A 26198-nucleotide genomic window follows, 5' to 3' on the forward strand; every position below is an offset into this window, starting at 1 on the left:
GTACTAGAAATAGTACTTTTTATTTTATACACTTGAACTTGTTGTAGTTTTGTTGTATTTTTGAGCAATCTCTGGCACAAGAATTTACTTCGGGATTAATAAAGTTCTATCTTATCTTATCTTATCTTATCTTATCTTACTCAAGGTGACCTTTGATGTGACTGCTCTGCTGTCTCATATGAACCTCTGTGGGATGAACGCGCATTGGTAGCTTGTTGCTGGTCTCCTGTATGAAATGGATGGATCCTCACAGTCCTGCATTATTATGATTGGGCCATATAATAGAATAACATATAGTAATGCTCTAGGTCTCTGAGAGGAAAACAGCCATGTCGACTCTTCGCCTGTAGGAGGCAGCAATGCACTACACCGTGCCTAGTGTGCCGGAAAGAAGAAGAAGGAGGAGAAGAAGAAGAAGAAGAGGGCTTGTTGGGAACAAGTAGTAGAAGGAGAAGAAGAAGCCATAGGGTGAGTAGTAGTAGTAGTGTTGTTGTTGTTGTCGTGAGTCGACAAGTTAAACGTGTGTTAACTCAAACAGAGAGCTGACTACAGCCGCCACAGTTACCTGTTAACGTGCTGCTTCTGTCGTTTAATACAGCTGTGTCAGCTCACCCAGCAGTGGAGTCTGTTAGCTGACTGCGCTGACACACAGTAACACACAGCAGCTGTAGCGGTGCAGCTGTCAGAGCGACGTGAAGGAATCACAGCGGAGCTGTCAGCTCCACGGCTAGCTGCTAATGTTAGCATCTGAAGGTCCTCTAGTTTCAACGGGACATCGAGCTGACTGCAGCTCTGTGTCTCTGCGTCTCTCAACCTGGAGCCACACTCTGTTTACAAATCTGGCACATGAGTGATCCGACCACCTGATAACGTCACTACAATCTCTGTTAAACCATCAGGCTCCATTAAGAGCATCGTTTTAAGTAGTAGTATATATATTCTAATGAACAATGTCATCAAATGTTAGTTTTACATTTTGTTTTTGTGAAAGAAGATTTTATCAATTAGACAACTACATTTTAAAATATAGGATTTTATTTTCCTTGGTGTTTAGTTAGTATAAAACTGTATTTACAGTTGCTACAGTTTAAAAGTGTATATTTTGACAGCAGTTTGGTGAAACCTTCAGAGGTTAATAAATGTTGCTGACTGTATGTCTGTTCCTGTAAATCAGTGTTTTAGCATAACTCTGTTAATCCTCACAGTTTGTGTTGGTCAGGATGTTATCTCATCAGGTCACTGCCTGTGAGTATACTGGGTAGAATTAATCTATAGTCGGTGTCACTATTTAAAGGTCCCATATTATAAAAAAGTGAGATTTTCATGTTTTTTTTATTATAAAGCAGGCTTAAGTCCTATATAAATACTGTGAAAGTATCGAAACACTCAATCCACAGAGAAATACACAGCTTGTATTCAGAAACTCTGCATTTGAAACAAGCTGTCAGGATTTCTGTCCATTTGTGATGTCACAAATATACAATATTTAGAAAATTTACAGTGTTAAACATAAACATTCTAAATGTGTCCCAGTTAAGTTCCTGTTGCAGTGTATGTAAATAACATCAGCTGACAGGAAGTACACATGGACACAAGCTGTTGCCTAGCATCGCAATTCTGTTGCAATTCCGTTGCAATTCCGTCAAAATGCGCTAAAACGGAGTGTTACAGACAGAGGGTAAATACAGGTATATTCAGGCAAGGCAAGGCAGCTTTATTTGTATAGCACATTTCAACAACAGGGCAATTCAAAGTGCTTTACAGAAACATTCAAGAACATTGCGACAAAATGCAAAAGAACATTAAGAAATAATTAAAACAGTTATAAAAACATTAAAACATTAAAGATTAGAAAATAAAAACAAGCTAAAAATAAAAGCTAGGATAGAAGCTAAAATTGCATAAAACTCAAAAGAGTAAAAGTTATAGTGCAGTGTCAGAATAAAAGGCACCCGCAAACAGGAAAGTTTTAAGCTTTGTTTTAAAAGAAGTGAGAGTTGGAGCGGTCCTGCAGGTTTCTGGGAGCTTGTTCCAGATATTTGGTGCATAAAAACTGAATGCTGCTTCTGCATGTTTAGTTGTGACTCTGGGGACACTAAGCAGACCTGATCCAGATGACCTGAGAGGTCTGGATGGTTCATAACACAGCAGAAGATCAGAAATGTATTTTGGCCCTAAACCATTTAGTGCTTTGTAAACCAGCAGCAGTATTTTGAAATCAGTTCTCTGAGAGACAGAGAGCCAGTGTAGAGACCTCAGAACTGGACTGATATGATCCACAGTCTTGGTCTTAGTGAGGACTCTAGCAGCAGCGTTCTGAATCAGCTGCAGCTGTCTGATCGATTTTTTAGGAAGACCGGTAAAGACGCCGTTACAGTAGTCAAGTCGGCTGAAGATAAATGCATGGACTAGTTTTTCCAAATCCTGCTGAGACATCAGTCCTCTAATTCTTCTTATATTCTTCAGGTGATAGAAGGCTGTCTTTGTAATTGTCTTAATATGGCTGTTAAAGCTCAGGTCTGAGTCCATGACTACACCAAGGTTTCTGGCTTGGTCTGAGCTTTTTAACATCACAGATTGTAGGTGAGCACTAACCTTTAATCTTTCTTTTTTGGCTCCAAAAACTACGACCTCAGTTTTGTCTTTGTTCAGCTGAAGAAAATTCTGGCACATCCAATTATTGACTTGTTCAATGCTCTCACTCAGTGCTTGTATTGGACTGTAGTCTCCTGGTGATAGAGTTATGTAAATTTGTGTGTCGTCTGCATAGTTATGGTAATTTATTTTGTTGTTCTCAAAAATCTGACCCAGCATGTAGCTGTTAAACAAAAGAGGCCCCAAGATGGAGCCTTGGGGAACTCCGCATGTGATTTTGTTCAGCTCAGATTTGCAATTACCTATAGACACAAAGAAGTCCCTGTCTTTTAGGTAGGATTTAAACCAGCTGAGTGCTATGCCAGAAATACCCACCCAGTTTTCCAGTCGGTCTAGTAATATATTATGGTCAACCGTGTCGAATGCAGCACTGAGATCCAGTAAAACTAAAACCGTAGTTCTACCACTGTCTGTGTTCAATCGGATGTCATTGAAGACCTTAACAAGAGCAGTCTCAGTGCTGTGGTTTCGTCGAAAACCTGACTGGAAGACATCAAAAGAGTTGTTTAGTGCCAGAAAGCTATTTAATTTTTGAAAAACTGTTTTTTCAATTATTTTAGACAAGAATGGAAGATTTGATATCGGTCTGTAATTATTTACTACTGATGAGTCCAGATTGTTCTTTTTGAGGAGTGGTTTTGATGACAGCAGTTTTCAAGGCCTGTGGGAAGACTCCTGAAACAAGAGATGCATTAACAATCTGTAAAAGCTCTGAGACCATACAATCTGATACTTTTTTGAAAAGGCCTGTTGGCATAATGTTAAGGCAGCATGAGGAGGATTTTAGATGTTGTATGATTTCCTCCAGGTATGTCTGATTTATTGGATAAAACTGTGTCATGGTATTTGCGCCAGGACGCAGGGGAAACAAACATCCTGTACCTGCTATGGAGGAAGTGACTGCTTGTCTGATTTTGTGAATTTTTTCTGTAAAAAAGGAAGCAAATTCATTGCAGGCCCTGGAGGATAAAAGTTCAGAGGCTACTGACACAGGAGGGTTTGTTAGCCTGTCGACAGTAGCAAACAGGGCACGTGCATTGTTATTGTTTTTGGTGATGATGTCAGAGAAGAAGGACCGCCTTGCATTTTTCAGTTCTGAATTATAAATGCAAAGTCTCTCTTTATAGATGTCATAATGAACTTGTAGATTTGTTTTCCGCCACTGGCGTTCAGCTTTTCGACACTCTCTTTTTTCATTTCTTACCAACACGGTATTTCTCCATGGAGACTTTTTCTTACCAGAGACAATCTTCACCGTGGTGGGTGCAATGGTATCAATAACATTTGTCATTTTAGAATTGAAATTATCTACAAGCTCATTGACAGAGGTCCAGGGGAGGGTGGGTGTGGAAGAGAAAGCCTGAACAAATTGATCATTGGTATTTTCAGTGATATACCTTTTTGTGATTACCTCTGTCTGATCATTTCTGTGCACAGGAAGAGTACTCTCAAAGAATACACATGAATGATCAGACAGAGCAACATCCATCACTACAACCTTGGAAATGTTCAGGCCCTTTGATATGATTAAGTCCAAAGTGTGTCCCCTATTGTGTGTGGGCTCTGTCACATGCTGACTCATTCCATAGTTATCAAGAACCTGACACAGTTCTTTGGCCCCTCTGTCCTGTTGGTTGTCAACATGGATGTTAAAATCACCAACAATGACTACACAGTCAAAGTCAACACAAATTACAGACAGCAGTTCAGTAAAATCATCAAAAAAGTTTGCACAGTATTTAGGTGGCCTGTAGATATTGAGAAACAAAGCTCGAGAAGAGGAGTTCAGCTGAAGAGCGACATATTCAAAAGAAGCAAAATGTCCATAAGATATCTGTTTGCATTGGAGAGAATCATTAAACAGTATGGCAACTCCACCTCCTTTCTTATGCATTCTAGCTTCGCTCATAAAACTAAAGTTGGGAGGAGTTGACTCGATAAGAACAGCTGCACTGTTATTTTGGTCTAACCAAGTTTCAGTTAAAAACATAAAATCAAGCTTGTGCTCAATAATAAAATCATTGATTAAAAAACTTTTTCCTGCCAAAGACCTGACGTTTAACAGGGCTAGCTTTAATGTGCTAGAAGCATTATTATTATTTTTTGGGACATGGTTTGGCTGGCAAGGAATCAATGCTAAATTTGATAAATTAGCACAATCAGTAAAAATCTTCCTGTTTCTTTGCAGATTCACCATTCTTTTTCTACTACTTATTAGAACTGAGATAGAAGAAGCTCTCATCACACAGGGCCCCAGCTTATCCTGGAAACAGTCACGTGTATCATTAGCCTTGAAGCCTGGACCCAGCACATATCAATCTGTGCTTGCAACATTTTGTAAAGGAACATCCTTATCAGGCTGCGGAGACAGAGGCTGATTCCATTGTGGAGGGGATGGAGGTTGTGGGTGTCGTGCTTGTGGAGATAGTGCCAAAGTTGTTCGAGGTCGACCTCGTGGGGGGATCATGGGAGAGAAAATGGGTGTAGGGCGGGGAGTAAGTTTAGTTCCAGCATTGACCAGCTCCTTCATGTGGTCAGTGAACTCCAAGAGGGGGGAGGAGGGAGAAAGGGTGATAAGCGAGGATGAGGACGCCTCCTCTTGTCTCTGCTGTATCCCAGGGCTGGCTTGTGGTGGGGGGGTGAAATGATTCTCCTTGAGGTCCCCTGGCACATTGTGTTGTGTCTTCCTCCAGTGGTGATTCCTCTTGTCTCGCGTCCTTGGCAGAGGGAACAGATGAATGACGCAGGAAGTAGAATAGGTTGGAGTTGAACAATTTTACTCCTGACTTGTTTAGGCAGAGTCCATCTGCCTTGAAGAGATGTCTGCGGTCCCAAAAAAAGTTAAAATTGTCAATAAAATGCACTGAGTGGGATTTGCATGCTGTTGAAAGCCATGTGTTCAGTCCCAGCAATCTGCTGAATCTCTCGACTCCTCTTCTGATCGGCGGCAGGGGTCCACTGATAAACACCTGAGCATTCACAGAGCTGACCGTGTTTAGCAGACCAGTAAAGTCCCGTTTCAGCACTTCACACTGTTGCTTCACAACATCATTCGACCCAATGTGCAATACCACATTTTTCACATTTGGGTGTGCAGTCACAATATCCAGGATTCTTTCTGCCAGATCAGAGACCATATCTTTGGGAAAACAGAGTACTTTGATGTCTTTACTCCACATGCTTTTCACATCTTTAACAGCAGCATCACCCACAATCAGAGTTTGAGTTTGAGGCCCAGTTGTTAGCTTTCCCTGTAGCCTTTTACCTTCAGAGTTGCTTTTGGTTCTTACCCTGCTGTGTGAAGAGTTGACATTATCCAGGGCATCAGATCGAGATCCAGGGTCCTGCAACAGTGGAGCAAATCTGTTCTCCAGTTGCAAACTTCTTTGTTGGGGAGGTTCGTTCTACGAACTACGCTCGGATGCTAATGCAGGCCAGCCAGTCGCATCATATATCTGAGGGTGCTGGGTTCTGCCTGTAAGTTTTCCTCCCATTTCCCAGGGACATGATTTACGCTTTGGCTTTGCACCAAGAGCGTTCCAGGGAGGACTACTAGTCGATTTATTGCCCCCTTCTTGATTCTTGGTGGTCTTGTTGGTGCTAATTAGCTTTCTATTAACCTGTTCCAGTTCACTGTTTTGAGTCAGTGGTAGAGTGGTTTCATTCCCACATAGTCCATTCACCTCCGCATTCACTTCGAGCCGGATAATCTTTGTTTCCAGCACTGCTATCTTCTGTAGAAGTTTGTAGTAGTCATCCGTGGAGAAGGGAGGCATCTTGCTGCTGATTAGCTTTAGCCAAGCACCTTGCTCCCGTTCACTATAGTACAGGCTTGTGCTGCTGATAGGCCACGCTCACAAAGTAAAACAGTTTTTAAAATAGTGGTAGCCTTCAGTTTCTTTCATAAATTAAACTCCCAGTGATTTGTAAGTATCCAGGACCCGTTTTCCAAAAATTTAGTAGCGAAAGATAAGCATAGCAATGATAAAAAGAAAGCAAAGCAGAGAGCAACTCAGCGAAGCGTCTGCACAGGAGGAAGAGCAGGAAGCAAGGCTTCCTTTCTTATCTCCTTTAGCATAGGATACACTGGACCAGGCAGACAGTACGAGGAAAATAAAGGTGATTTTTGAACATTACAGCATGTAAACATGTTCTAGTAGAAACACAAAATACAAGTATGAACCTGAAAATGAGCATGATATGGGACCTTCAACACAATAATCTTACATAAATAAAGACTAGAGTGAGGCTGCGGTCGGTTTTTTTTTTGCTCAGGAAGGTTCCTAAGGAAGTGAAATGACCCGGAAGTATCTCAGTAGCAGCCGTGATAAGAGCTGTTTGAATTCTCTAGATGCTAAGGAAAGGAGCTTCAATGCTTCCTTTCTTATCTCCTTTAGCATAGGATACACTGGACCATCCTTTACCTAAAGGAAGGAGATGATGCTTTAAAAGTTGCAGCCACAACTTTTAAAGCGACGCACCATTCTGCAGTTCATGAAAACAAATAATATGATGATCTTGATTATTATTTTCATACAGTCATATTCTAATTGGGATTCATATGACTGGACAGTGACAACCATTTCGTTTCACTTTATTTCTATTTATTTATTTCGAACATGTAACAAATAAGTAAAAAACAAAACAAGAATAACAAACAAAATGATCAGTAAACATATAGCAAACTGTCAATAAACAAATAATCAACATAAATAAACATTAAGTCTGTGGTGGTAATGGTTGTACTCCTTCATCATAACTCAAACAATAACTCATTATTTATCATATAGACTTTGTGGTAGCCTATAGGCTATTCCTTTTTATTTCAGTTCCAGCCTTGGAAATGAAGTGATATTTTTCACCTGTTGTCCAGGTTAGGTCAGATGATCCTTTATTATATGTTAATGTAAAGTGTTCCAGCAGCAGAAGGACCTGTGGTGTCTCTCTTTCACACACCCCGCGGTGAAGCAGTCTGTCACTGAAGGAGCTGTTTAAGAACGCAGAGAGGGAAGCAGTGTCAATAACACCTGCTGCCGTCGCATCATAATTACTGAGCCTAGTGAAGTCTAGTCGGATTCTCTTAACACCACGGTTGTCTTCTCCTAAGTCCTTCTGAATTCTCCTTCACATCTTTCCTTGACCTCGAGGTCAAGGAAAAGTAGTTCGGAAAAGACATTCATTTTTTTTTTAACTTTTTGACCGCAGCCTGAGTCTCACAAGCTGACTGGCTGTTTGTGGATCTCTGTGTTTTCAGCAGCGTTTTTCTTCTCAGAAACAGTTCAAGATGACGACTTCATGGAGCGACCGTCTGCAGAACTATGCCGACCTACCAGCCAACATGGACGGCGTGGCCATGAAGAAGTATCGACGTGAAGCTCACCACAGGTATGTGTTAGTCAGACTGCAGCAAGAAGTACTGCTAAAGTTTTAAACATGGGCCAGTCCTGTTCCTGACACAAAGGTTAAAGCTACACCATTGTTATAGTCAACTGACCAGTTTCTGGTGTGTGAGTGTGTTTTGTTCAGTATTCAGTATTAACAGAGCATTGGAAATGCTACATATTAATGCTCTATGATAATAACAAGTCAACATACATTTAATCAGAAGAAGATCCACTCATAGTAGAAAATGATGCTCTGGCTTTGTTCATGGAGAAATGAGTAATCCTGGTTGGTTGTTGACAATCTGACATGAACCTGGATTTTCAGTAGTTATGAATATAAACCTGCAAAATTAGTAGGATCATGGCTGAGCCTTTTAGGTTCATCCCACCAATGAACACATTTTCAAATATGGCAGCTCCTTTCCTTACAGGCAACTACAGAGCAGTGTTTTTATTTGGGTTTCCATAAAATTGGCAAATGAGCAACGTGCTTGGTTAGTGAAACATACAAGTTTAGTTGAATATCACAGTTTAATTTCCCTATAAAAAGTTTAAAAATTACAAGGTAAAATGTACACGTAAAACCAGTGCAACAAAACAAATTTAATGATCTAGTTTTCTCAAATCTCGTGCAGTACCCTTCCTGAATCTTAGACGTGAAAACCGAACTAAGTCTCCCAACAATTTTAGTACCCATATTATTTCCAGCCGTCCTTAAATAGTAACTTAATACCAGGCTGTATTGCACACAGTGTATCTGTAGCTGCTGACTATGATGTTAAGGAGGAGGGACTTAATTTGACTTGCCACATTTTCAATGAAGAAAAGGGTTTGGATCCTTTTTGTTTTGAATGATCTCCTCGTGAAGAAGGGCTTTGACAAGATAATACACAGCTTTTAGGGGTTCTATTTTAAGGCTTTCACAACAGTCGGCTGTGTGCCAGTACTGGAAGATATTTACTCCACTGCAACAGGAAACCAGACTGGAAGTCAGCGTCCGACTGAAACCTATAAAGTAGAACAGTGACAACAGATTACTGATATTATACTTCTACTACTTATGAACTATCATAATCGTTGGGCTGTAAGCTCCGGTTTGGTCTCCTGAAGTATCCTGAGAAAAGTATCTGTGTCTCGAGCATGCTAGTAGGGCTGGGCGTGGAACCGCAATACTATTTTGTACAAATCATGTGTGTCCATATAGCATCAAGTATCGAGTCTAAAAATTTGACATCACATGTTTGATCAGAATCATAATCTTGTTGATTTATTCTTTAATAGTAGTCAAAATGTGGCTGTTTAGACTGTATTTTATTGGGGCAAAGTTCTCTTACAGCCGCTTGTGTCTAGACAACATGTGGCTTTTTTGTCAAACTAATAAAGGGTTTTGTTGAAACCCTTTATATTTATCATAAAAAATATCATTTTGGTATTTTATGGCATTTTGGTGAAATTTGGGTTTTCTATAGACTATCGTACAAACCATTTTGTACGATACCCAGCCCTGCATAATGGATGCTCCAGTTTGCTCACCAGTTACTTGTTTACTTGGGCTCTGTGTCATTTCATGCTGTTTTGCTGTATGGTAGGGTGGGGGCGCTGTTTGTACACGTGTATGGGTGTCCTCATGCGTCCCTCTGTGTAGAGCATAAGATACAAATAAATCAAGGACTCACTCTTCAAAACTTTACTCCTTTAGCGCCAATAACAGTCAAAACTCCACAGGGAACCATTTAATACCCCAAACATCATTAAATGAAGCTGACAAAACATTCTCTACTCAAAGTCCACTTACTCGCACGTTCTGTGAATTTTCAACCATGTCACAGGATCTCTGCCTTTGCTGCGTTATCATTGAACTTTCGATGTTCAGACTTTCCATATTTCTGAGCACTTTTAGGACCACTTGTCCACCTCGGCTTAATAGTGGAGTCTGCGATTCTGGAGAAAGATTGTTGATATTTGAACCAGACCCACAAACAAATAGCCCTCCTAGTGTTGTCACCATACCAAAATTATGACTTCGATACGATACCCTGCATGAATATCTCGATGCGGATACTGAAACGATACCTCGACAAAAATCTATGTAATGGAATAATAGATGACAGAATATGGAACTTATTTTTTTATTAATTAAAAATGTTAAAATCTAAAAATGTATTTAATAATAAATTGAATTTCCCTTTAAGGCACATTTTGAACAGATAAAAAAAATGTGTGATAAATTTGCGATTAATTGGTATTAACCATGGACAATCATGCGATTAATCATGTTTAAATATTCTAATCGATCGACAGCCCTTGTTTATATATATTTTTATTCGAAAATGGAACAACTGTAATTTCACCCCAGGGATCAATTAAGTATTTCATATTTAACATCCTGCTAAACCTAGATTAGATACATTAGATGCAAACAATGGAGCCCTGGTCCCATGAATGCTTTGAAATGTCAGATGTGTCTGTCTTGATTTTTGTATGTGTAGAGACTTTAATATAATATAGATAGCAGCTACTGGAGGCAGATCTTATTACTGATTTAGGGATATAACAGGGTACTAGAATATAGAATGTTCACTGACAAAAGACAGTACACCAGAGCCATGTAGCATGAGATCAGTGGTAATACTGCATGTATTCTCTATTGCAAAGCTTTCCAAGGGATCTGGCTCAAAACCATCCTGCAATGAGGTATGCCATCCTTTTGTTGTTGAAACAAACTGCGACTACTGACTAATTGACTCTCCCTGTTTTTGATGTCCATGATGTGAATTGATTCCCCATCCAACTCTCATGGAACTCCATCCATACTGACACTGATTGTGAGTTGGGTTTCTCCCCCGTGGAGACAGCAGGTGGTGGTCATCATGATTTCTTAGTGTGAGCTTCTTCTGTTGCATTTCCCTTGTTCTCGCATCTTTCCTTTAATCCTCATCTGTTACTGTCCATCTGATTTAATCTCCCACACCATCTGAGTAGTAGTAACTCAAGGCCAGTGTGCAGTCTTGAGCAGAGTCCCATATTATATGTTTACATTGTATAATCTATATCTCTGCATAAACAGTCAGAGATGTAAGAAAAGCAAGAAGTGTACAAGTCTTTTTTTTTGTGATCTGCTGTCAGCAAGAAATAAAGCTGAAGTAGGAAAAGTGATTTATATAAAACGGTCGCTATATCTTCTATCGTTTGTACAAGTCAAATGACCACAGAAAACAGTTCCATGTCCGTTCTACTCCTATTCTATTTCCATGCACAACACAAATTGAACATAAACTTCATGAAGGAGGATTTATTGCAGAACTGTTGTATCACACTGCATTAGTTTTAGCTAGCTGTACCTGATAAACTGGCAACTGAGTCTATATTTCCACATTTAAATGATCATTTTGTTCATTCTTATACCGCGTTTAGCATCTTATTCCCGTGGTAACGTATGAGAAAGATTTTAGTGCTCGTCTAAAAATACAGACACATAGCAATGAACGTGTGTGTGTACACATACAATCTACAGGGATGATGGTATTCTCGTCTGGTTGTATTGACCCCTTTTCTATTAGTAAACATGATGACGTATATTTGTGGGCGTAGCGTAGGTGGAAGAATAATAATTCTCTGAACATGTTGGAGCAAGTTTTGTTGACTTGTTGAAAATATACAAGTTTCTCTGAATATGTACGGTCACACCACGAGTGTTAGTATTAAGGCGGACTTATCAGAAAGAGAGTCTTACAATATCAGAGATGAAAAATGTTGCTAAAGGAGGTTTTTATTTCAGATGCACTGATCACTATAGATAACCAGTAGGATTGCATGTCTGTTGGTGTTGTGGTTGTTTTATTACATTTTATTTGGGTAGTTCACTCAGTCTGCCATGCATCAAAATCTGACCTCAAGGAAGTGTTGCTCAGTCAATGCTCCTCTTTAGTTGTTTCTCCTGTAGCTCTTAAATGTTCCATGAGACTGATTTGTCTACTATTCACTATAAATCAGAAGTGTGCTTTAGGAAGGCTAAGCAGTGCAGCATTTCATTTGAACTGTCAGCTTTCATGTTTTTATTGACCATACATTGTTCTCCCCTTTCCAGAGTTTTTGTCAACCGAAGTTTGGCCATGGAAAAGATCAAGTGTTTCGGTTTTGATATGGATTACACTCTGGCAGGTAAGTGCAGTCCGAGCTTTGTGGTATCAGCCTGGATGAGCGCATGAAGGTCAAAGTGTAATGGCTAGAGCCTACGCCAGCTGCATGTAGACTCTGAATGTCCCGGCAACTTTTAAAAGTCTGTGCTCGGCGCGCTTATATCACAGTATCATGCATAATTAGGGCTGTCGATCGATTAAAATATTTCATCGCGATTAATCACATGGTTGTCCGTAGTTAATTGTGATTAATCACAAATTAATCGCACATTTTTTATCTGTTCGAAATGTACTTTAAAGGGAGATTTGTCAAGTATTTAATACTCATTAATATGGGAGTTTGCAAATATGCTTGCTTTATGCAAATGTATGTATATATTTATTATTGGAAATCAATTAACAACACAAAACTAAGACAGATATCGTCCAGAAACCCTCACAGGTACTGCATTTAGCATAAAACAATATGCTCAAATCATAACATGGCAAACTGCAGCCCAACAGGCAACAACAGCTGTCAGTGTGCTGACTTGACTATGACTTGCCCCAAACTGCATGTGATTATCATAAAGTGGGCATGTCTTGTAAAGGGGAGACTCGTAGGTACCCATAGAACCCATTTACATTCACATATCTGGAGGTCAGAGGTCAAGGGACTCCTTTGAAAATGGCCATGCCAGTTTTTCCTCAGCAAAATTTAGCGTAACTTTGGAGCGTTATTTAACTTCCTTCACGCTAGTATGCTAGTATGACATGGTTAGTACCAATGGATTCCTCAGGTTTTCTAGTTTCATATGATGCCAGTATCTTCACTCTTTAAAACTGAGTCCGCTACAACCTCTGAAAGATTGACAGCGTTAATGCGTTAAATAAATTAGTGGCATTAAAACAGTTTTGTGTTAACGCGTTGTTATCGCGTTAACGTTGACAGCCCTAATTTTAATGCATCAATCTGTCTTGCTTTAAAGAATCTGCTGCTACAACTGCAATTCCTAGCCGACCTGAAGGTTCTAAATGAAAAAAAAAAAAATGTTTTAGAAAGAAAATGTTGTATATGGAAGACATTGCTGCATGGTGCAGATAAACTCTCACTATTGTGTCATCAGTGTTTTTTGGTGCACTGCCTTCAACAGCAGCCTGTCTCCCTCCCTGTCTGTCTGTCTGTCTAGTGTATAAATCTCCTGAATATGAGTCGCTGGGCTTTGACTTGACGGTGGAGCGCCTGGTGTCCATTGGATATCCACAAGAGCTGCTCAACTTTGTCTACGACCCCTCCTTCCCCACCAGGCTGGTTCACAAAGCCTTTTTTAAATGAAATTTGAATACCAGTGCAACAAACCCTCACTCTCAAGTGTGCTTTCTGTCTCTGACTGTCTGTCTTCTCTTGCCTGTCTCCATTCCTTCTCAGAGGTCTGGTGTTCGACTCAATGTATGGCAACCTGCTCAAGGTGGATGCATATGGGAACATCCTGGTGTGTGTGCACGGATTCAACTTCGTGAGGGGGTGAGTTCCTCTACTCCCACTAAGCTGTCAACGTAGTCCACCACATCTCTAAAAAACCTTTGCATAGTTAAATCCTTCCTTCATCCCACCTACAACAGTATTCTTTAAATTACTCATGAACAAGACTAGAAATCTACTGTCATGCTACGGCCACTGTGAGGCAGAGCTAAATGTTAACTATGAAAATGCTAGCAAGCTGATATTAAGCAGGTGTAATAATGTTTATAGTTCAGCTGAATAACAACAATCATAAAGTACAACTGAAGCTGATGTGGATGTCATTAGTTCTGCAGGTATTTGGTCATAAAATTCATCAAATTTAAATTTTGAGCTGTTGGTAATCTGTGCAATAGATGTTCCGATTAGGAATGTTAATAATTAACCGTTAAACGGTTAAAAGAAATATTAAAAGATAACTAAAAAGCTGAGCAAAACTCAGAGGAGCGGCTTGTCACTTAAAGGATAAAAGCTGGTCCACCTTAACAGTCCACCTTAAGAGAGTCTGAGCCGGTGTTGCAGATACAGGAAGTTGGCTCGGGTCTTGAGGAGTTGTAGCATTTATTCACCGACAAATAAACTGTACACACACTGCTTACAGCTACGTTCACAGCTATAACGCCACCGACAACCCCACACTCACCGCAGCCACACACACGGTCTGACGGACACTCGCTAACATTTTGCCGCACTGACAGACCGTATGTGTGTGACAACGGCGAGCACGAAGCCACCAGCAACGCTACCGCTGCTAACGTAGCACAAACACACACACACGGTCTGTAGGGCATTCACTATCGTTACACCGGGCAGACACACAGCTGACAACCTGTCAGCTAAACTAAATAATGCGGTAGAGACTCCTGTCTGCTACGGTAACTGTCCCTGTCTGGTCAACTGGGGACTCAGTTGTCTGCTTTACGCGTACACTGGTGATAAATGATGGATTTAACCTGTTTGTGCATCGGCTTTTCGTTGCAGCTGGGCGGCTTGTTGGGCACTAAAAATAGCACCGCTGCATGCGACGCACTAATCTTGTTGGCTAATAATCGGTTAACAAGGGTCGGTTAGCGGTTAGGAAAAAATTCAAAATTAGCATCCCTGATTACACTGTCTCGGAGAACAATCAGCGTATGTGTTATGTCCCCCTCAGGTTACCACTGTTAGCTCTGTTTGCACTGTTAGCACCGTTAGCTGTGAGCCGTCGCCATGTTGAGCGCCGTGAGGAGGCAATCCCTCTGCTCACAATATTGAATTTAGCACCTTTAACCACTGTTGGCACTGTATAGCAGTGTCTTTATGAAGCAGATCCCTGTGTTGTTGTTAGTATATCATGTTCTATGTAACAAGCACAGGGGTGGCATGATAGACATTTCTGACCGCTGTCGAGGGAGCTAATAGATGTAATGCAAACAACGAACTGATATAACTCATGTCTCCTGGTCTGACCTTCTTCATCCCTCCTGTATGTTTGTATCCCTGCTCACTCTGCACAGACCTGACATCAGAGAGATGTACCCCAACAAATTTATTCAGCGTGGAGACACAGACCGCTTCTACATCCTCAACACACTCTTCAACCTGCCTGGTAAGAAAACACACCGACACAAATACTCTACAACTTTAAGTAATCTTAGAATGAAATTCAATTATTAAAGTATTAAAATACTTTAAATATAAATAATAATTATTAAACTTTAAACTGGAGTTCACTGATGAGGCTCTGAAAGGGATTCCACTGTAAAGGGGACAGATCGTGAAAAGCTCACTTTTTCAGTGCTTGTGCACATACGTCTTGGTATCTGTAGTGACTACCAACCCACAAACTGTGAATTAAGACAACTCAGTCAGTTTTCTGTGGGCTGCCTGGATCAGAAAACGTGTGATTCAACAAACCATTCAGATTTGGCTCCCCTTCCTATGACACATATGGGCTCATCAGAATATACCACCCCCCCATCTGAGTATTTTCACTCACTGCTCGAGAACGTCTTTGCAAAGGAGCGGCATATTTTTTCTTAAAGAGACAGGCGCAAAGGAATAACATTTTTTTTAACGTTAAAGCATGTAAACATGTTTTAGTAGAAACCCAAAATACGTATGGAGTATGAACCTGAAAATGAGCACGATATGTCCCCTTTAAATTGTTGATTTGTCATATTAAATGCAGTTCATGTTCAGGTGTACAGTCAGCCTCAATGATTATAGTGTTATTTCTTCTTCCTCAGAAACCTACCTCTTTGCTTGCCTGGTCGATTTCTTCAGCAACTGCTCCAGATACTCCAGGTACTGCATATTCTCTGCTACATACAGAACACTGGCTGTCTGTGGGAAGTGAAGCAGTTGGACTCTTGTGACATTCTGAATAATAGTCCTGTTTAATGGAAATCATGTTCAGAGTTTCAGTGGATTTACAGTGTCCCTTGATGGTCTCAATGCTCAGAGCACTGGGTCCTTCTCATTTTTGACCCTTAGAATTCCATATGATAAAGGATCTGATGTTAACACGATTTGAACTGTCTTTGTAGTTGTGAGAAGGGCTTCAAAGATGGCGACCTTTTCATGTCCTACAAGAGCATGTTCCAGGATGTCCGAGACGGCGTGGACTGGGTTCATTTCAAGGTAGTAATCATTTGCTTTTCCTCATGAAACCGGTTTTCAGGCATCTGTAGGCCATTTTCCTGCGGTCAATCCAGTCACAAGTCCACTGTTGCTATTTCTGTTCACAGGGGTCCTTAAAAGTAAAAACTGTTGAAAACCTGGAGAAGTATGTGGTGAAGGATGTAAGTAAACCAGCATAACAGACACCACACACCAATTATATACCAATTTGAACTTAATAGCTGGGGTGACAAGTATTCCTTTGTAGTGGTAAAACAACACATTTTGGCTCATCTTTTTGCTGTTCGGCTTTTAAGCATTGTTGTCGATGTGGATTCTGTTTTTCCTCCACCAAAGTCGAAGCTTCCTCTCCTCCTCAGTCGCATGAATGAAGTCGCCAAAGTATTTCTGGCCACCAACAGTGATTACAAGTATACAGAGGTGAGAGGAAAGTTTACAACCAGATATGTTACTAAAGAATGCTGAAAGCAAACCAGAACCTACTGCCTACTTTATACGGTCATAATGTACCGATCAATTTTGGCAGTTGTCATGAATGGTTGCTTAATGAAGTAATAATGCCAAGTGATGGTAATGATTCTCTTTTCTTCCAGAAAATTATGACCTACCTGTTTGACTTTCCTCACGGCCCAAAGGTAACACTAATGATTTAAGAATATTTGTATTGTCAGGAATCGCGATAGATTTGAATTGAACCATCATGCTTAGAAGTTTCTGACATGGGATTTATTGTTTTGTTTTTGTTTTTTTAACGTGGTATCGAATTGGTGTCGAGAATCGGGGAATTTTGCTGGTACTGGTATTGACTACAAAATTTCTGGTATCCTGACATCCCTAGTGTAGGCCTATGGGAACTGACGCGCGGTGAAACATTTTGGGTGCACCTAAATTGTGTGCTAGTTTCTGGAGCCCTGCAGTGTGTAGCATTTAGGGGGATTATTAGTAGAAATGGAATATAATGTTAATAAGTATGCTTTCTTTATGTAGAATGTAAATGAAAATAGGAAACATTGTGTTTTTGTTAGCTTAAAATGAGCCGTTTATATCTACATATGGAGCGGGTCCTCTTCACGGAGCCGGCCGCCATGTTCCTACAGTAGCCCAGAACGGACAAACCAAACACTGGCTCTAGAGAGGGCTATTCACGTTTTCGTGTCGGCTACCGTAGATCTCCTACACGCTTGGCACATGGTTTCAGTTGATTGCAATCTGCAACCAGGAGCATTTGATGCTACACACTGCACCTTTAAAAAGCTATTGAAATCATAAATGATGTTACTGTGTATGTGTTTTTTTGTTTGTGTGTGTGTGTGCGTGTGATTGCAGCCGGGTACACCCCATCGACCCTGGAAGTCCTACTTTGACCTGATCCTGGTGGACGCCCGCAAGCCTGTGTTCTTTGGAGAGGGAACAGTGCTACGGCAGGTCGACACTGTGAGTGTGTACTATAGAAACCTGCATGGACAAAATACCATACTAGCACCATTACTAAAATATAATATACTGTATATTAGTAATTTAGCCCTCCTGTTGTGTTCTGGTCGAATTTGACAGATTTACAAGTTTTCTCTCTGAAAAATGTAGTTCATTTAATCTGATTGTCATAAAGTTCCATTATTTTGTCCACACAGCATAAATTTTGATCACTTTCATTAAATTTTGAGTGTTTTATTTAAAGGACCAATGTGTAACAATAAGGGGGATGTATTGGCAGAAATGAAATATAATATGAATAAGTATGTTTTCTTCAGTGTATAGTCACTTGATAATAAGAGTCATTGTGTTTTCATTAGCTTAGAATGCGCCGTATCTACGTAAAGAGCGTGTTACCTCCTCACGGAGTCTGCCATGTTGCACCGCCATGTTTCTACAGTAGCCCAGAACGGACAAACCAAACTCTGTTAACTTTTCTTGCTCGGGCCAGAGTTGATAACGTTACTCGCTCCTGTCGTCGCCGCCGCCGTTCTCTCTCTTGCTTCACCACTCACTTCCCTCGTACACACACGCTCTAAGCACTCTACTCTTACAACAATTGGCTCTAGATAGGGCGCATCTCACCGCCAGATCCTACACACTGTTTCTTCAGCTTTTGTACACCTTTGGTGTTACTGGTCAAAAGTGACCGGGCATTAGAAATGGATGGGCGAGACTACAATTAGTGCATAAAATTGAGTCCAGGCACATGCCCATTCATCAGATGGAAACACTTCCTCTACCAGACCCCCACATACATGTGTTTTTGAACGCACAAACACACACACATACACATATATGTAATATATAGAAGCTTACAATTCAGTTTGTGGCAGCACAATGACCAAATATACTGTGCGTGTCGCTCTTGATCATATCTTTGATCATGACACTGGTGAGGATGAGAGAGGCTATGAAACTGACAATGAAGATGTATTAGAGGAGAAAGTCACAAAGTCATGATAAAGACTACAAAGAATATGATCCAGACCAAGAGACAACAGATGTCTTTGTCCTTTCTTTACTAATAAAATCATACCAGTCAGTTTTGACTGGGAACACCACAGATGTTTTTTTTGTGCCACTATTTAAAAATTTGGATCAAAAACAAATGTCCTTGTTAAACTTTGACACAAAGTAGTCTGTGATAAATAGCGCAATATGTTTTTATCTGAGTATTTGTTATAGTCTAAATAATCCATACATCGTGCTTTTTTCACTCAAAAACAAGTTGTACGAGCTCAGGTCAATGAGGCCTACAGGCCATAAATAGCAAGTAGAAGTTCAAAATGTGTAATGCTCACAAAAACTGATAAAAATATCCAACACAAAATTAGGTGATAATAAATGTATTATTATGGATTTATAATCAGCTTTAATGGGGCGGCCATCTTGAACTGGGAACACAAAATGAATTAACATGAAACAAACACAACAGGAGGGATAAAAAGGGTTAAGCCAATTGCGTTTTTGAGTGTGTGACTCAGTCTTGGATTCTTTCAGACCACAGGTCGGCTGAAGATTGGCACATACACGGGACCTCTCCAGCATGGCATTGTGTACTCTGGAGGTAAATAAGAAAGCTTCTTAACATGTTGAATCTGAAAATCTCAGGCCTTGGGGCTAGACGGCTGAGATCACAGCTCAATGTTCTTCAATGTTCAATTCTAATAGTGTCAGAAAGTCAACACAGGTTACTCAAATGAATCACTTGATGCTGTACAAGTATGTTGCAAGAAAAATAGAGTTTTATTGTGTTTTAAAAATCAGAAGACAAAACACAACCAAACCCGAGCCGATCCGGAACGCGACTGACCGCTAGCTTAACATCATATGGGTATATACTTGAAACAAAGGACACATCCTTCTTATCTTGTCATCATAAATTTACGTTCTCCACTTCTACTGGTCGCCGTCAAACTAGCCTACAAATCAGCATAAACCCGTCCTCCCCTGCCATCCGTTAAGTTAGAGATGTCCTTTTTTGGGCCTCTTGGTGTGGCATCTTTTTCTACACAGCTATGAAGCGACTTGAAGTTCGTTTGCGTTACGTCATTAGAGCTGTGAGTTACAGCGGCCAGTGTGAGTATTACAGCACTGGGGTCTATACAGCAGCACTAGGAATATATGCTGTTTCAATAGTAAAAACAAGGTTATAGGATTAATACTTTTATCGTTGTTTATCACATTTTTATATAGTTAAAAGGGATTACTTCTTCAAACACAGCTGGTCGATTTATTTATTTATTTATTTTTTTTCCCCTGAATTGATTTGCTTTAAGAATTGAAATATTCACACAAACTACCGTCTAAGTGTGTCTGGAAGTGATATTAGCGTATTGCATATGAATCTGATCACTTCACAGTAACAGATTGTGATTTATACCGATTCATTACAGTAAATGCTTTTATGGTGACTGGTGTTATAAGAGCATAAGGAGTCGATGTGCGGAGCGCGTGTGCGAGAGAGATGGGCGCTGCGCTGACAACAAACAGCTGCTGCGGAGCCAATGTGTAGTTGTTTAGGAATCGTTAAGGAGAACCGAAATTCTTTTTTTTTTACGGGTACCCGGTTCTTGTCATTTTAGATTTGGTTCTAATTTGGAACCGAGTTTCGGTTCCCAACCCTTACTATAGTTTGCTCTTCGTTTGTAAAAATACAGTAGACTTATCCATGTTTACGATTGGTCATATGCTACAAACACCGCATGTGAACACGTTCAGATTGAGAAACAACTGGGTTGAACCTACAGAGTTCATAGAAATCGTGGTAGGACCGCTCAGCTTGATCGCAGTTGTTAGGGGTTAGTTAAGCCAGATAACGAGAAGATACCCTGGGAATGTTGAACCCGCTTCGTAGTACAGGCCTCGGATGTGCTGACTCATAGAAACACTTGTTAAACTGAAGTGTGGGCAGCATTAGTACCACCGACCTGTAATGTAACACCTTTTGTGGGGTTGAATCTCAGCTATGATTGCAACTTAACATAAAACCCCTCATTGATCATTGCTATAAGAGGTTTTCATATGGGCTTTTCCTTTTTTGCTTCGACGAGTCAAACCTTGCCGCGCTGATATGCGTTTCCATTACCAGTTGTAGCGCGCCAAAGTGCACCGACTCGCCTCCAAGTGAGTTGCGGTGACGTCTCGCCGACCGCAGTCAACCCATGACGAACCCCCATCTCCCTCTCAAACAAGTGTCAATTTACAAACAGTTAGGTATATGACATTAAGATCTACAAGCCAAATGCCAACCACACAATCATCCGGACAAAGATAAGCAAGCTAATGTTTGAGTACTAACAAAAAAAATTATAACCCATACCGTTAGCCTACCTTTGTGTCTGACTGAATAATTTAGTATATACTGTATATATATATATACTACATTTCGGCTTTTGTATCTCATTCACTGTAGTGTTTTGTGTTAGCTTTTAACACTTGCAGTAAACAGCCAACGGAAGGCACTCTTACCCTTTATCCTCCAAAAATGGCTGACTTTCTTCGGTGACTCCAATTCCCTATAGGAAATGAAATGTGTTCATCTCCGAATTAGCAGAGCTTTGTCAGCACCTGTTCAATAAAAACAAGTCTACTTATACTGCAGGGAGGAGGAACACAAGCAGCAAAAATAACGGGGGACTTTCATTCTGAAGAAAATAGGAAATGAAATGTGGTTATCCACCGTTTTACAGCCGCTCCTTTGACCACTAGTCACAGCCATGGTTTATACACACCTTCAAGCGGGTAGCCCTGTTGTAATGAGCCAAGCCAAGCCAAGCCAGCACATGTGTAATGGAAAAGGTGCTTCTATTTTGGATAAACTTCCCATAATGCCATAATTGCACTTTCAGGTTCTTCAGACATCGTGTGTGACTTGCTGGGTGCTAAAGGAAAGGAAGTCATATACATCGGAGACCACATTTTTGGTGACATCCTCAAATCCAAGAAGCGCCAGGGCTGGAGGACTTTCCTGGTGATACCTGAGCTGGCCCAGGAGCTGCATGTGTGGACTGACAAAAGCTGTGAGACTGGATTTATATACATTCATACGTGCACGTATAGCTTTATAACCGCCGTTTTTAGTTAAAACCTGCCGTTTCACCTAGATGTATGAAATTCGCTAGGTATATGTGACATGTTGAGATGTAAAAAAAAAAAAAGAGAGAGCCTCTTGGAGGTATAGTGTAAACCCAACAGGAAGTCGGCCATTTTTAATTTGATGTCGTTATTTACTATTTCCAAATTTCTCATGCCTTATAAGAGGACTCTGCCTGAGGACATTCGCATGCATATTTTGTCTCATAGTCATTGCGCCACCTACTGGTAGCAGGAAATGACATGTTTTGCATGTTGATGTACTCTGCCTCACAAATTAATCTGATCCACCTCAAATTAGGTCAGAAAAGCCTTAAGACCTTGACGACGCTTCCTAGTCAAGATTGTGAGTTTTCGTTGAATTTCAATGACTCGCCATTACGAAAGAAACTGCTGTAACTCGACTCAAAATGGTCAGATCTTTTTAAAATTTCACACGTCTGATGGGAGTCCCGGTCTGAAGACATCTACAGGACAATTTTTAATCATACTCATAACGCCACCTACTGGCAACAGGAAGTTACAGTCGCGATAGTTTGGCATACTTCTCTTAGCAGTCCAGTTCAGGCCTGAGGATATCTACATGGCAATATTGACTCATAGTCATAGCGCCACCTACTGGCAACAAAGTCAGCGATATGTGACAAATATCATTCGATTTAACATGAAATTCACATTGTGTCATCTGCACTCGATAATGAGCAACATAATGTGTGGTCTCTAGCGCCACATAGTGGACACAGGAAGTGGTGCAAAATGTGCAATACGTCATTTCCTGTGCCGCTCACTCCACGCAGGAAATAACGTCTAACTCGTGCGTGCCGTGTCCGATGGTCACGGAAATGCACATTTGCTTCAACCAGCGTCCAACCAGTTACCCCCGACTTGCACAAAGGCTGCGAGTGCCCGATCATCGCAGCATTAATTATAGATTGAAACCATCATAAATGTACTAATGCAAATTGTTTGTTTTTCAGCCATATTTGAGGAACTTCAGTCTCTGGACTGCTTCCTCGCAGAGCTTTACAAGTGAGTTCCTCTTTGTTAAGTCAACTGTTTCGGTGTGTCTTGCAGTGTACTCTTTCAAAAAAGGTCTTAAAGGGGTACTACTCCCATTTTCAAAATTCATACATGTTATTTCCTATGGTCTAAAACAGTCCTGAAAACATAAGTAAACATGAACAACTCTCTCCCAAATCCCAAAACTGCTCCCGACAATGAATTTGGAAAGATGTTCTAGATGACACTGAGAGCACCCAGGGGAATGTTCTGAGCATAAGGGAACATTTTTTGTTTCATAACTGAGAACACTACAATATAATAAAGCTCATTTGGGTATAAAAAAGAAAACAAACATTCTGTGGGTCCACGAAATCAGTCTCAATCAGTTTGAGACTTACTTCTTTGGTTTCTGGCTTTGAGAGAAAGTAATTATAATAATAATAATAATAAATTATAATAATTTGGGTGGTGTTTTATTGCACCTTTTTAGCAATTCTGGTAGGGGTAAAACTGAAATTAATGTCAGCACAAGAAGAATTTATAGAAATTTGTTCCTGGCATAACAATTTCAGTGAGGGGTCAACACTGTAAAAAACATTTCAGTTGTATCTCTCTCCAGTTAAATAGCCTGAAAGAAGACGCTTTGCAAGTTTATGAAGTTAATAAATCATCCAGCGTGGTAGGATTGCCTATGTGTCCTCCAGTGGTTATTTATCGTGTCCCAGCTGTTTAGAGAGATGTGGGTAGAAATAATGCCTGGGTGTTTAATTCACATACTTGCTGTATACATACAGGTTGCAGGGACACAACAGCTCTGTACATCAGTGCTCAAAGTGAAATGATTTTTTGCTTTATGTTCCTGCGTTAAACTTTAATTTTTGTGCTGATTTAAATACATATTCTGGATAGAGATTGTTTCATTGGTTTATTTACACTTTTTCTGCATTGTTGCATCATTTTTGTGCATTTTCCCCAAGTATGAAGTATTTTTACTGACAGAATGACCAGATTACCAGCAGAGTGACTTGGCTCCATAAACAGATGTGGTTGGGCTGTGTGATGTCTCTGTTTACAGAAAGTGTGACAGAAATTGGTTATTTAATCTCTCCTTGCAGGGCTTGGTGTGGAAACTACATTTTTCAGTGGAGCTGGGCTCACAGATCACAGTACACTTGTGTTTTGTCCTCAGGCATCTGGACAGCAGCAGCAATGAGAGGCCTGACATCAGCTCACTGCAGAAACGGATTAAGGTACGACTTCCTCCAACACACACATTTCTTCCTCCTGTCTTTCACTTAAAAATAGATCCACACACAACAGCATATCCGATGGTAAATATTGAACACGATTTGAAATCGACGCGACCAAGATTGACTTCCGAGCCGATCGGGGGATTTAAAAAACACTGTTAGCATACCATCACAGGAATATCTGGAAAGATAATCTTTAGATCCATCCAAAAATCGGGGCTTTGCTGACCGTTGTCTGGAGGGGGGGAATCAGGCTCAAAATCAACGTGATTCTCGTGTAGTGCGTACCCGGCTTTAGGTTGTTTAATTTAGATGTAAAGTGAGTGTGAATTTGTCCCGCCTGCTGAGACACACCAAGCACCTCGCCGCAAAAGGGCGAGCCGAACCGAAACCTACTGAGCAAACACAGAAAACGAAGAGGGCGCGAGATGGAACCATGTGGCTATAAAAAGCTGTGGACAGGTGGGCTGCTATCCTCAGGACTGAGGAGAAATATCAGGCATGTCTCCGTGTCCTTTCCAGAAAGTGACCCACGACATGGACATGTGCTACGGCATGATGGGAAGTCTGTTTCGCAGCGGATCCCGACAGACGCTGTTCGCCTCCCAAGTGATGCGCTACGCGGACCTGTACGCTGCCTCCTTCATCAACCTGCTGTACTACCCCTTCAGCTATCTGTTCAGAGCTGCACATGTGCTGGTGAGGATCACTCACACTTCTCACTCATTTGTGTCTCTGCACGTTATGTACTTTTGATTCATTCATGGCATCACATTTAAAACTCTCCCTCCCAGATGCCTCATGAGTCAACAGTGGAGCACACCCAGGTCAACGTCATCGACACGGAGTCGCCGCTGGCCACGCGGAACCGCCACGACGTCGACCTCAAGGAGATGGAGTGCAAACGGCACCAGCTGACTCGGTCCATCAGCGAGATCAAGCCCGCCCACTTCTTCCCTCAGGCTCCACAAGAGATCACCCACTGCCATGATGAGGATGATGACGAGGAGGAGGAGGAGGAGGAAGAAGAGTAGAGCAGAGGGGTCTGCAGATGAGGCTTGCCGTCACATCCAGTACATCCTGTTTTCATGTTTTAAGTTGATCTTTTCTTTGATTCATAACTACTGAGCCTGATTGTCGCGTCCACTCGCTGACTTTTTTGATCTATTTTACATTTAAAGAACAGGTACACTGCGTCTACATGCTCTTGGACCTTGTCTTGTTTCTGATATGGACTTCTGTGGATTCAAGTGGTCTTGCTACACCTCTGGTAAACGCACCTGTCCGTGGGTAGAAGAGAATTCTAAAGTGAGTTTAGAAGAAGTACCTTCCTCAGGTAGAGCAGCTGTTAGATCCTCGTGGGTCTGGTGGGTTTGTTTGAGGAGGAATTTTTCTGATTTTGTTTGGGCCTCGTTCTGAGGACTCTACTACGAAGCAGGATTTGGGGTTAGCGAGGTCACTTTAGGGTTAACTCTGGGTATTCAGTCCTACGACGGTGGTAGATCACCGTGGTAACTTATGTTGAACAGCAAACCTGCTCCGGGACAGGTTATGTTCGAAATAAGAGATCAACTCTTGTAAAAGCACCGCCTACTGACCAATCAGAGCTCGGCGTGCAGATCGTAACATACTATTACACAAACATGAAGAAGTTTAAGTCATAATCCAGGCTAAAAACAACACGGTTTAAACTGATAAATGCAGGAAGGACATCTGGCTGTGTGCTGTGGGTGTTTACCGCTTTGAAATATGTTTTTATATTTATTCTTTTACTTGATCTCACATCCGTTTCACACCGCCGGAGACGAGGACGCAGCTGAATGAAGGTTGAAATAGTCACACACGCCACATTATTGTCAAAAGGCATAATAAGAGCAATCTTTTCATCCATTATATTCTGAATTCTTTTTATAATATCTATAATATCTAGACGACCATATCTGACTTTTGAGTATTCTATTAAATTCATAAGTCTGTTAATTTATGCATTCACACATCTGGAGTTTTTTTATTCTGCCAGCTGTCCTTCCTGTATTTGGCAGCTTCAACCGTGTTATTATTAGTCTGGATTATG

The 26198-nt window shown here is 40.8% G+C and overlaps 1 protein-coding gene across 8 annotated transcripts; it reads left to right on the forward strand.

The window, feature by feature from the left end:
* The first annotated feature begins 347 nt into the window (after window positions 1–347).
* Window positions 348–26198, forward strand: nt5c2a (5'-nucleotidase, cytosolic IIa). 8 transcript variants are annotated; one of them, XM_037783375.1, is made up of 19 exons: window positions 348–468; window positions 7910–8040; window positions 10695–10733; window positions 12127–12200; window positions 13348–13465; window positions 13587–13682; window positions 15176–15267; window positions 15908–15965; window positions 16208–16301; window positions 16409–16462; window positions 16638–16721; window positions 16895–16936; window positions 17628–17735; window positions 19278–19344; window positions 21629–21799; window positions 22850–22901; window positions 24064–24124; window positions 24647–24823; window positions 24919–26198. In XM_037783375.1, the coding sequence occupies exons 2-19, from the start codon at window positions 7940–7942 to the stop codon at window positions 25156–25158; spliced, it is 1728 nt and encodes a 575-aa protein (XP_037639303.1). In that variant the 5' UTR covers window positions 348–468; window positions 7910–7939; the 3' UTR covers window positions 25159–26198. The 8 variants fall into 8 exon arrangements, with proteins under 8 accessions (XP_037639303.1, XP_037639304.1, XP_037639307.1 ...); XM_037783376.1 differs by having other exon boundaries at window positions 393–468; window positions 7928–8040; XM_037783377.1 differs by having other exon boundaries at window positions 414–468; window positions 7934–8040.

The sequence above is a fragment of the Sebastes umbrosus genome, chromosome 10 (genome assembly GCF_015220745.1).
Source record: "Sebastes umbrosus isolate fSebUmb1 chromosome 10, fSebUmb1.pri, whole genome shotgun sequence".
Taxonomy (NCBI): domain Eukaryota; kingdom Metazoa; phylum Chordata; class Actinopteri; order Perciformes; family Sebastidae; genus Sebastes; species Sebastes umbrosus.